The 12356-nt window shown below is 57.1% G+C and overlaps 1 protein-coding gene across 1 annotated transcript in view; it reads left to right on the top strand.

Annotated features, from left to right (window-relative positions):
- The window catches only part of LOC117882060 (START domain-containing protein 10-like), a 43244-nt gene extending 37993 nt beyond the window's left edge, over nucleotides 1-5251 (top strand). The window contains exon 6 of the mRNA XM_034780029.1: nucleotides 3405-5251. Coding sequence (XP_034635920.1) covers nucleotides 3405-3617 — 213 coding nt within the window. The 3' untranslated portion in view covers nucleotides 3618-5251. The remainder of the gene's footprint in view (nucleotides 1-3404) is intronic.
- Nucleotides 5252-12356: the final 7105 nt, after the last annotated feature.

The raw sequence follows: 12356 nt of genomic DNA, 5'->3' as shown, positions 1-12356 counted from the left end.
AGTCTCCTCGGGAGTCGGGACATGCTACTCTATGCCTCCTACGAGCCCTGGTCAGACTAAAAGTCCAATGTTTAGCTGGTCCCTATATACCACTCTCTCAGGACCTCCTCGTTCAGGCTGGATAGTGTAAACCGGCAGTTCAGGATTGTTGTGGGTGACCACAGTACAGAGATTTGACTCCCACTTGTCCTGTATTTTATTACGCCTCCTGCATCTATGGCTACGAACTGGTACACAGTCACCAGATCTGATGAGAGCCCCACTGGACTTGCGATCATAAGTCCTTTTCCCACTTTGGGCTGTGTCTTTAGTTGTACTGAGAGCAACTTCACTGGCTTTCTTTGGCCTGTCATGGACACCTTTAACCCAGTCATCAAAATTAGTCACCTTATCCTTAGAAAAGACTTCTTGATGCTTCTCTGGCAACTCCCCTAAGTTAGCCACCTGTGCAGGAATCAGCCCTTGGCGTGCCACTTGAACTGGAACTGGCAATCCCTCACCGCATCTTTCTCAAAGGCAACTTGTCCTCCCTTCTCCCTCCTTGTCACCCGCAGCTCATTTTCATTCTCTACAAATGTTACCTTCACCTGTGGAACCACTCCCTCAGGCCAGTGTACCTCTGCAGTTCTGTTTTGAGGCTGCAACTCCACAGCCTTCAAACTTGAGTTTAGAAGACTCACTGGTACTCTTCCTTTGATGGTATCAGTTGGTACATTGGCTGGCTGGAGCCCATTAGGTAGGCTTGCCCCAGATGTAGGCTCTACAAGAGCTCAATATCTACTGGTATTTCCTGGTACCCAGCAGTGTTCATCAAGGATCTTCCTTCTCCGAGGAGGAATAACTGTCTTCTGTTTTCTGCCCACTTTAACATTTCCAATCTGCCCCGCAGGGCCCAGTGAATGGTTTTGCCTCTCCGCTCGAGTCAGTACTCTACTTAGCTTCTCTGATGCTCAGTGCGCCCTGCTGTGCTCTTCTAACTGCCCTGGTGTCAGGCTGTGCATAAGCAGCGGCTAGGCGATTTGCCTCAACTCCGCCATAAACGTCTCCCCCTTACTCTCACAGATATTGTGGAGCACATAGCAAACAGCAATAACACAACCAGCCATGGCTGGAATGTCAGGGCAGCTCACAGTCTGCTCCTCACACATCCCAGGCCTCCTGCTCAGGCCCTGGCTGTGCTGCAGAGATGCTGTGGGTCAGACACGCCCTCAGGCTCTAGGTGGCAGGACCCTTCTTTCTAGCATCACCCCCACCCCGTTGAGGTTACGATCCTCCTCCAAGTCCGGCCTGCAGGGCCTCTTGGCTGGAGACATCTCCTTGTGCTGGGCCCACTGCCCAGGGTCCCCCCTTGCCCTCCCAGCCTGATCACCGCACCTGGCTCCGGACTACTCCAGCTCCAGCTCCACTCTGCCTCAGCTCCAGCTCCACTCTGTTGCTGCTCTGCCTCCAGCTCCCTGGGCTGCTTCTCTGGCACCTCTGGCCCTGGTTGTTGCAGTTCTCCTCCTAGCACAGGTCTGCTCTCTGGGCTGCTTCTGTGGCTCTGCTCCCAGCACTGACCTGCTTCCTGGGCTGCTTTTCTAACCCCTCTGGCTGGCACAGCTCTGCTCCGCTGCTCATCTTGGGCCCCTGCTCTCTCCTTAACTTGGCCCCACTCTGTGACCCGGGCAGCTCCCGATCACCCGGAGCACAGGACCCTACCAGTCCTGATTTCTTATTGACCCTTCCCTTTACTTTTAGTACTGGGAGCTAGCCAACCAAAAAAACCCCACTGAGTTTTACTAAGGGGATAACAGTCTCCTTATACACAGGTGCCTGCGGGCCCAGGGAGGAGCAGGGCAGTTACAGGGAAATACAGCTGGGCAAAGCAAGAAGAGACAAGGTTAAGCTAGGCCAGCCTGTGCAGCCATGGTATACCAATGGCATGGGTGTGTCCACCAGATCCCACCAGCGCAGCAGAAAACAGGGAATTGCTCTGGGAAGTCCCTCCCCGTCCTGGTGGATCCAGTCACCCCATGCATATAACGCAGCAACACTGCTGCAGCCTCGAAGATCAATTAGACCTCAGTGTGTCCAAGCCACTGCCCTGTAGTGCCTGTCAAGGTGCATTCTATGCGACCAGGGCCGGCTCTAGGCACCAGCCTGGCAAGCAGGTGCTTGGGGCGGCTGCTCTGGAGAGGGGCGGCATGTCCAGGTATTCGGAGGCAATTCGGCAGACAGTCCCTCACTCCCGCTGGGAGCAAAGGACCTCCCGCCAAATTGCCACCGCAGATCACAATTGTGATTGCGGCTTTTTTTTTTTTGGTTGCTTGGAGCGGCCAAAACCCTGGAGCCGGCCCTGTATGCGACACATGGTCAGTGGTGAGCAGCTGCATAGGCCTGGGCCGTGGACCATCTAAGTGTGGCTGTGAGTTCACGCAGCTCCCAGCACTGTGGGCACAGCACATCTGTGACTCAATCCCATGCACACGCCCCCGCCCACCCCGCTGGTGCGAGCTCACTGGCCTCTTGTTGCAGCTAAGAGCATCCAGAGCTTTGATTCGCTCAGGCCTGCTCCAGGACTTGCCCCTCCCTATGGAGCTGAGTTGTCTCTAAGTGGCCGCAGCAGCCCAGGTGGGGTGGGCACAGGGAGGAAGTTCAGAGACTGTGGTGCTGTGTGCACTACATGTCAGGACATGCTCGGAGCATGGAGCTGAGCCAGCCTGACACACCAACAGCAGGGACTCAAGGCAGAACATTTCCCCTGCTGGGGCACCCCCAGGTCACCCCACACCCAGCCTTGGGGTGCCATGGCACCAGCCCTCCCGGCTCCTCCCTCCTGGTTTCTGGGAAGGGGGTGGGGAGTGCTGTGCCCCATGGGTGATGCTGGGAGGGGCATCCCTCTCCCCTGAGGCACTCAGGGTCTCCTCTCCTCACCCTCCAGTGTGTTGGCCTTTCTCCTTCCCAGCTGGGTGTGCGGTGGGGGCAGAGAGAGGTGTTCCCCTGCTCTGGGATGGGGCTGGGTCTCTAATCCTAGTGGCTACAATGCCAGTCTGGCCGGCAGCATGAGAGCGGGGATGGGGCTTCCACGGCAAACGCAGCCCAGGGCTCCTATCCCACCTCTTGTGCGTGGGGCTGGAGCCAAGTCAATACCCTGCACGTGAGCATGGCTGTGAGACCACAGGCAGGAGAGGGCTCCCACTCCCACCTCCGCCCCCCACCCCAGAGTCCCCTTTAGGGGACCCTCAGCATGCCAGGGGAGCCTGGAGAGGGGCTCAGGAGAAAAGCACCCAAGGGCATTGCCCAGGCCTGGCAAGCTCCGGCCAATGGGAACAGACTGCAGGGCAGGCTCCAGCCCTGGGTCCCAGGGGGATGGGCAGATGGGCAATGGGGCTTGGTGACAGGCTGGGGCTGCTCTGCCCCTCCAGGCCATGAAGAAGATCTACAAGGCGGGGCTGAAGTACCTGGAGTGGAAGCAGAAGCACGAGCCTGGCTTTAAGCCCTGGGTGTACCCAGAGCAGAACACGCTACCCAGCATCAGCCTGGCCGAGCTGTCCCTGCAGCACGCCGACTCCCTGGAGAACATTGATGAGAGTGGCCTGGCTGAGGACAGGACGAACATCAGCGATGATGAGGCCTGAACGGGGCCCGCAGCTGCCCCGCGCCTGCCAGCAGGGCTGGGGAGAGGCCGTGCCCCTGCCCCTCCACTGCATGCTCAGGGGCATTCAGCACCCACAGGAGCCTGGCAGTGGGTTGGAGGCATAGTTACAAATTTGTCTCCAGTGTTCTTAGTGTGAATGTATTCTTCAGCATCTTTTCATCCTGCTCCTGGTACACAGAGCCCTCTGCTTGGGAGAGAGAACTGCCCCGACCCACCCACCTGGCACACAGAGCCCTCTGCTCGGGAGAACTGCCCCGACCCACCCACCTGGCACACAGAGCCCTCTGCTGGGGAGAGAGAGAATTGCCCCAACCCACCCACCTGGCACACAGAGCCCTCTGCTGGGGGGAGAGAGAAATGCCCCGACCCACCCACCTGGCAAACAGAGCCCTCTGCTCGGGGGGGAGAGAACTACCCCGACCCCCCACTTGGCACACAGAGCCCTCTGCTCAGGAGAGAGAACTACCCTGACCCACCCACCTGGCACACAGCTTTGCTCAGGAGAGAGAACAGCCCCGACCCACCCACCTGGCACACAGAGCCCTCTGCTTGGGGGAGAGAACTGCCCCGACCCACCCACCTGGCACACAGAGCCCTCTGCTCAGGGGAGAGAACAGCCCCAACCCACCCACCTGGCACACAGAGCCCTCTGCTCGGGGGAGAGAACTGCCCCGACCCACCCACCTGGCACACAGAGCCCTCTGCTGGGGGGAGAGAGAACTACCCCAGCCCCCCCACCTGGCACACAGAGCCCTCTGCTCAGGGGAGAGAACAGCCCTGACCCACCCACCTGGCACACAGAGCCCTCTGCTGGGGGGAGAGAGAACTGCCCCGACCCACCCACCTGGCACACAGAGCCCTCTGCTCGGGGGAAAATGCCCCTACTTTGCCTGACCAAAGTATCCCTGGGCCGCCACCCAGCCCCCCTGGGGATGCCCTGGCCAGAGATACAGAGCTGGCTGTGTAAGAAGGGGCCCCAGTGCAGGGGTGTTTCAGGGCCTCTCGGGGGACTGGGGATGGCAAGGGCAGAGCAGGGAGTAGGCATCAGCATTCCTACTCCTGGCTATTCCTTGGCTGCTGCAGGACGTAGTGGGGCTCTAGGCAGCTGGATATCCCCTGAGGGGGATGGACTGGCCCCAGCTGCTCAGAGTAGGGCAGGCCCAAGCCGCCACCATCTGTCCCTGTGCCAGGCTCTGCAGCAGCACAGGGATGACTTGGGCCTGTATTTCCCTTCTCTGCTCCCATCCTCCCACTCAGCAGCTCACATAGACAGGATGGCCCCTCCCAGACCTCAGTGCTCCCAGCCCTGTGTTACTTGTTCAGCTCAGGGATGCCTCCCCAGCCCTACCCCTGGCAACTGGCCATCCCCTGGGAACTCAGTGGGGCTACTCCAGCCCAGCTCCATTCTGGGGCCCTGAGAGCACATGTGAGGGAAGGTGGGGGGGAGAGGAGGCTGGTCTGGTCTTTCCTTTGAGTCCTGGAGTTGGACCCAGAAGGGTGGCTGCTCTCCAAACCACTGGGCTCCAACCAATGTTTCTCCCAGAGATCCTCCTCCTGTGTTTGCTGCTGCTGCTGCTGTGATTTCTACCAAACCAATAAAGGAATTGGGGTGTGAGAGTGCTTTCTTTGGAGCGACACCCCAGAGTGCACAAGCAGCACCCAGATGTCTGCGGCAGCAGTTCATTGTGTTTAACGAGGGGGTGTTTAAATGCATGAGGTACTGGGGGTGCTGTGGGGTAGGGAGAGCTTGTATGGGAGGGACGGACTCCACTTTAGCCAGAGAGAACCAGGCTCCTGGCACAGAAAATGACTGTGGTCTGGGGTTTTGTCAGCCAGGAGCTGGAGGAAAGGCAGCTGACACTGAGGAGCACTCAGCTCACACCAGCACGTCACACAGGGATGTCGACAACCCACATATAAACCAGCCGAAGTTCACTTCAGGACAAGGGTTAGGGAAGCAATGTCTTGACCCCTTGCCTGGCTGCATTGTGGAACGGCTGGTTCTGGAGTGCACGCAAGAGGCTTCGCTCAACGTCATCCTGAGGCACAGCAAGGAACCGTTTCAAGAAGTAACTAGGATTGACTCACTAAGCAACAGTGATCTCATTAGAATTCAGTTCAGTATCCTTAGCGGTAGGGTGACCATGCATCCCGTTTGGGCTGAGAAAGGTCCCTTTTCTAAGCTGTGTTCCGGCCAGCCTGACTTTTTTGGCAAAAGTGGGCATTTGTCCCATTTGCTCTTGGCAACTGGTCAACATCAGTTGGCAAGAGCAAATGGGACAAATGGCCACTTTTGCCAGAAAAATGGGGCATGCACCCCTAGTCGGGTGCAGAGGAACATGCGGGGGTAAGCGGTGACACCAGCCCTGCCTGGGGGAGGGGAAACAGGACTCCAGCAAGTAGCGACACCAGCCACATGGGGGGCAGGCAGGGTTCAGGCAACAGCCACGTGGGGGGCAGACAGGAGTCGGGCGAGGAGCAACACCAGCCCCATGCAGGGAGCAGGCTGGGCTCCAACGAGAGCCCTGTGCGGGGCCAGTCCCACGTTTTCCCTTTGGGAAAGATGCTCACACTGCATAGGAGAGGGATTGTTTCAAAAACTAGCCCAGTGACAGTGAATTTTGGAAAGGGACATTTCATTCACTTAGGAAGCTTGTCTAAGGGGTCTAGAGTGAAAAGGGAGGTGCTAACATCCTTCCAGGCAGCAGGGAGGTCCCAGGAGGCCTGGCTAGGAAAGTAAGAAGTGGGTAACTGCAGCTTAGCCAAGCCAAATGCCTCCTTCTAGAAATGGAAACTGCCCACACAAGGGTAAAAAAGAGGGCACAGATCATGGCAGGAAACAGCCCAGGTGGAAATTGGGAGGGCAAAGAGCCAACCGGAAGAGCAAAGAATCCCTGGGTTCAGTGTGCCCTGGGCAGGGGGCCAGCAAACTGGCTGGGCCATGGGAGGTCGGCGCAGCAGGGGAGAAGGGCAGCCCCCAGGAGCTGAATGGATCTTTGCACCAGTCTTCACCGTAAAGGATGCTGGCCCTGGGCGGGTGCTCCAGGACACTGCGGACCAGCAAGCCCATCAGCACCAGGCAGTCAGGTGAAACAAGCAGAGGGGTACAGTGGGACCAAACTAACACAGCTTTTGCAAGGGAAATGGAGTCTCTCCGCCCAGTAGAGCTCATGGAACGTGTCGGCAAACTAGGGAATAAAGGAGAACTGGTGGACATCATTAGCTACCTGCCTCTTCTGCCTCCCCCCTCCTGTGAGCAATGGATCAGTCTGCCCCTGCCCCCTGTGAGCAATAGGTCAGTTTCTTCCTCATCCCCCGCCCTTCCTGTGAGCAATGGGTCAGTTTGCTCCCTTCTCCCCCTCCCGTTTGTGAGCAATGGGTCAGTCGGACCCTCCTCCTCCTCCCCTCCTGTGAGCAATGGGTCAGGCTACTCCCTACTTCCCCTTTGTCACGGAGTCCCCGGGCGATGCTCTGGAACTGCTCCCCACAAAGCCAGTCAGGACTTTGGGGAGCCTCCTCTCCCATGGAGCAGACCCTCTTCAGGGCAAGATGCTCACACGGCTTCACCTCCTGGGTCTGACCTTGGAGCATTCAGCATGTGCCCCTCTGTGTGCTTCCCACAGCAAGTCCGCCCAGGTGGGTTCCTGGGGAAGCCAGAGGACCTGCATGCACCTCCACTTTGCAGTCAGACGTGACTCTGAGCCAGCCAGTAAAACAGAGGTTTATTAGATGACAGGAACACGGTCTAAAACAGAGCTTGTAGGTCCAGAGAACCAGATCCCTCATCCGGGTCCATTCTGGGGTCCTGTGAGCCAGACACCCCTATCTGCCCTCACTCCTAGTCCCCAGCCAGCTCCAAACTGAAACCCCCTCCAGCCCCTCCTTTCTGGCCTCTTTGTCTTCCACCCCACCCCCAACCAGGAGGTCACCTGACCTCTTTGTTATCCCACACCTTTAGCATCCCCTTGCAGGGGGGAAGGGCCTGGCCATTAGTTGCTAGGCGACAAAGGGTCGGCCAGAAACTGAGGCACCCACACAGTATTCAGAGGGAACATTAAGAACAGTCCCACTTCGTCACACCCTTCCCTCCTGTGAGCAATTGGTCAGGCTGTGACAATGCGGTTCTGGTGGAACCCAACTGAGAGTGCCAACTCAGGACAAATTGCTCAAANAAAATTGATACATACATATAGACAGCATAATGTAAACCATAACCTTGTCTTAGACACCCCATTTGACCCCCTTTACACAAGATCTGGGTGCCACTATAGGACCTTGGTTGCAACAATGATCTATATGGTCCCAGAGTATATCAATAACGTCACACAGGCTACTCCCTACGCCTCCTCCACCCTGCCCCTCCTGATGTGGGCGGTTGTGAATGCTGGACTCGATGGGGCTGGTGGTTGGCAAACCCACAGTGCCTACAGCAGAGCCAGCAACCACCTCTTCCTGACCTATACCAGCCCCAAGGCTGGCTCTGCCCCACAGAGCAACCTCATGGCCCTCTCCTCCTCCTGTGTGCCCCCAGCCCTCTCTCCCCTCCCCCTTCTCTGCCCCCAACCCTCTCTTTTCTCCACCCCTCTCCTCCCCCTGCCCCCAGCCCTCTCTCTTCTCCCCACATGTGCCCCTGGCCCTCTCTCATCTCCCACTCTCTGCCCCCAGCCCTCATTCTTCTCCCCCGCCCGCCTGTCCCTGGCCCACTCTCTTCTCCCACCCCCCATCTTCCCCTGCCCCTCTCTCTTTTACCCCCTGCCCGCCTGCCCCCAGCCCTCTCTGGCCTCCACCTTGTCTGCCCCTGGCCCTCTCTCTTCTCCCACGCCCCCATCTGCCACTGGACCTCTCTCTTTTCCCCTGCGCGCCTGCTCCCAGCCCTCTCTGGTCTTCTCTCTGTCTGCCCCCAGCCCTCTCTATCCTCCCCCCATCTTCTGCCGGCCCTCTCTCTGCTGCTGGGGGCAGCACGCAGAGCCCAATTGCCGCCACTATGCCTACGAGCTGGAGGGACATGTTGCCGCTTCCTGGGAGCCACCTGGGGTGAGCGCCTCCTGGAGCCCGCACCCCAAACCCCCTCCTGTGTCTCAGCTCCCAGCCCATCCCATCTCCTAGAACTGGAAGGGACCTTGAAAGGTCATCGAGTCCAGCCCCCTGCCTTCACTAGCAGGACCAAGTACTGATTTTGCCCCAGATCCCCAAGTGGCCCCCTCAAGGACTGAACTCACAACCCTGGGTTTAGCAGGCCAACGCTCAAACCACTGAGCTATCCCTCCCGCCCTGAGCCCCCTCCTGCACCTAAACTCCCTCCCAGAGCCCACACACTGAACCCCCTCCTGCACCCCAACCCCCTCATCCCCAGCCCCACCCCAGAGCCCACATCCCCAGCTGGAACCTCACCCCCCCCTCCCACCCCAACCCCCTGCCCCAGCCCCAGCCCCAGCCCCAGCCCGGTGAAAATGAGCAAGTGAATGAGGGTGGGTGAGAACGAGCAACAGAGGGAGGGGGGATGGAGTTAGAAGGGGCGTGACTTGGGTGGGGCTTCAGGACAGGGGCGGGGCAGGGGGTGGGGCAAGGTTGTTCAGTTTTCTGCAAATAGAAAGTTGGCAACCCTACTGTCCCCAGCCCTCTATCCTCCACTCCCCCTTCCAGCCCGCTGCCCAAACCACTCCCCTCCTGACTCCTACAGCTCTGCCTTGCCTCCTCTAACCAGGGCACAGCAGCCTCTGGCGGCCAAAGGAGGAACTACAGGTTGCTCTGGCAAAATTCCTGGACCACTTCTGGCTGTCCAGAGATCAACAGCCTCTAAACTAGGGGTGGGCAAACTATGGCCCAAGGGCTGCATCCGGCCCTCCAGACATTTTAATCCGGCCCTCGAGTTCCCACCGGGGAACGGGTTCGGAGACTTGCCTCACTCCATGCGGCTCCTGGAAGCAGCGGCATGTCCCACCTCCGGCTCCTACGCATAGAGGCAGCCAGGGGGCTCCATGCACTGCCTCTGCCCCAAGCGCATTCCCCCGCAGATCCCATTGGCTGGGAACTGCGGCCAATGGGGGCTGCAGGGGTGACGCCTGCAGACGGGGAAGTGCACAGAGCTGCCTGGATGTACCTCCACATAGGAGCTGGAGGGGGGACATGCCGCTGCTTCTGGGAGCTGCTTTAGATAAGCGCCGCCTAGAGCCTTCATCCCTGACCCCCCTCCAGTGCCCCAACCCTCTGCCCCAGCCCTGATCCCCCTCCCACGCTCTGAAGTCCTCGGTCCCAGCCTGGAGCACCCTCCTGCACCGCCAACCCCTCATACCCAGCCCCACCTCAGAGCCCAAACCCCCAGCCAGAGCCCTCACCCCCTCCCACACCCCAACCCCCAATTCTGTGAGCATTCATAGCCTGCCAATTTACATAACCAGATGTGGCCCTTGGACCAAAAAGTTTGCCCACCCTTGCTCTAAACTCTGCCCCGTGGGGTGAGGGGGGGCAGCAGCGAAGGGCAGGAGGCTGGGACTCGTCCCCACCTAGCTCAGCTCCCTCCAACCCCAATGGGCTAGGCCTTTCCCAGAGTGCCCATAGGGAGGGAGCAGGTGGCTGAGCAGCTATTCCCCCCCAGAGCACCCTGCACAGGCACCCCACACAACTCGCAGGGTGGGGGCAGGGCAGGCCCCTGTTCTCATGCATCCTGGGTAGTGACTTACACCAGATCTGCTCCCCTGATCTCCCCATCCTACTGGCATGGGGTGAGCCTGCACAGACTCTAAGGATTGCTGAATTATTTTGGGTGGTTAGAAAGTCTAGCCTGGCCCAAGGGCTACACTCCTCCCCATTGTCCCCTCCTGCCCCACCTAATCCAGTAAACTGTCCCACTGGACTGCCCCCTTTAAGGTGCAAGCTCTACCCCAAACACTCCATGGAAACAGGAACCACGCTCATGCAGTGGGACCTAGATTCCCTGCTGCTCACACTCAGACCTACCCCTGCTGGTGTGTTTTAGCATGGGGAGGATCAAAGCAGGACCCACAGATTCAGGCCCTGGGCTGGCAGGGTGCCCATAGACCCACAAAGTTGGGCACTAGGAGAAGCAGCCAGCCCCAGAGCATGCTGGAGTCTGTCATGGGGCCTAGGTGTCAGAGGGACAGTAGCACTGGCAGGGCAGGGAACCAGGAGCACTGCTGGAAAGGGGCCTTGTGTTGGACTGGATCCAGGCCCCGCACTGTCCTTCTCCCAGTACAGAGAACATAAGAACATAAGAATGGCTGTACTGAGTCAGACAAAAGGTTCATCCAGCCCAGTATCCTGTCTATCAACAGTGGCCAATACCAGGTGCCCCAGAGGGAGTGAACCTAACAGGTAATGATCAAGTGATCTCTCTCCTGCCGTCCATCACCACCCTCTGACAAACAGAGGCTAGGGACACCATTCCTTACCCATCCTGGCTAATAGCCATTAATGGACTTAATCTCCATGAATTTATCCAGTTCTCTTTTAAACCCTGTTATAGTCCTAGCCTTCACAACCTCCTCAGGCAAGGAGTTCCACAAATTGACTGTGCACTGTGTGAAGAAGAACTTCCTTTTATTTGTTTTAAACCTGCTGCCCATTAATTTCATTTGGTGGCCCCTAATTCTTATATTATGGGACCAAGTAAATAACTTTTCCTTATTCACTTTCTCCACATCACTCATGATTTTATATACCTCTGTCATATCCCCCCTTAGTCTCCTCTTTTCCAAGCTGAAAAGTCCTAGCCTCTTTAATCTCTCCTCATATGGGACCCGTTCCAAACTCCTAATCATTTTAGTTGCTCTTCTCTGAACCTTTTCTAATGCCTGTATATCTTTTTTGAGATGAGGAGACCACATCTGTACGCAGTATTCAAGATGCGGGAGTACCGTGTATTTATATAAGGGCAATAATATATTCTCCGTCTTATTCTCTATCCCCTTTTTAATGATTCCTAACATCCTGTTTGCTTTTTTGACTGCCACTGCACACTGCATGGACGTCTTCAGAGAACTATCCAAGATGACTCCAAGATCTTTTTCCTGATTAGTTGTAGCTAAATTAGCCCCTATCATATTGTATGTATAGTTGGGGTTATTTTTTTCCAATGTGCATTACTTCACATTTATCCACATTAAATTTCATTTGCCATTTTGTTGCCCAATCACTTAGTTTTGTGAGATCTTTTTGAAGTTCTTCACAGTCTGCTTTGGTCTTAACTATCTTGAGCAGTTTAGTATTGTCTGCAAACTTTGCCACCTCACTTTTTACCCCTTTCTCCAGATCATTTATGAATAAGTTGAATAGGATTGGTCCGAGGACTGACCCTTGGGGAACACCACTAGTTACCCCTCTCCATTCTGAGAATTTACCATTAATTCCTACCCTTTGTTCCCGGTCTTTTAACCAGTTCTCAATCCATGAAAGGATCTTCCCTCTTTATCCCATGACAACTTAATTCTGAGGAATAGGGCTGTGCTGCTGCTGTGGCTGCGGCTGCTGCTAAGTGTGGGCCCGATCTGGCTCGCAAGGAATTCCACGGGAGTATGGCCACTGCCTTCCATAGGTGCAGGGCTGGGCTGGATCTCAGCTCTGCCCCTGCCCCCTCCACAAGCAGGGCTCTGGTCAGGAGCCATGGCCCCAGCTGATCTTTGCACTAGCTTCTCTCTGGGAAAAAGGAGGCAGATGGAACTTGTGTCAGATTCATTCACCCCAGGGCCAGGCGGCTCCAGAG

Source organism: Trachemys scripta, chromosome 8, assembly GCF_013100865.1.
Source record: "Trachemys scripta elegans isolate TJP31775 chromosome 8, CAS_Tse_1.0, whole genome shotgun sequence".
Lineage (NCBI taxonomy): Eukaryota > Metazoa > Chordata > Testudines > Emydidae > Trachemys > Trachemys scripta.
This window is presented reverse-complemented; position numbering and strand designations above follow the sequence as displayed.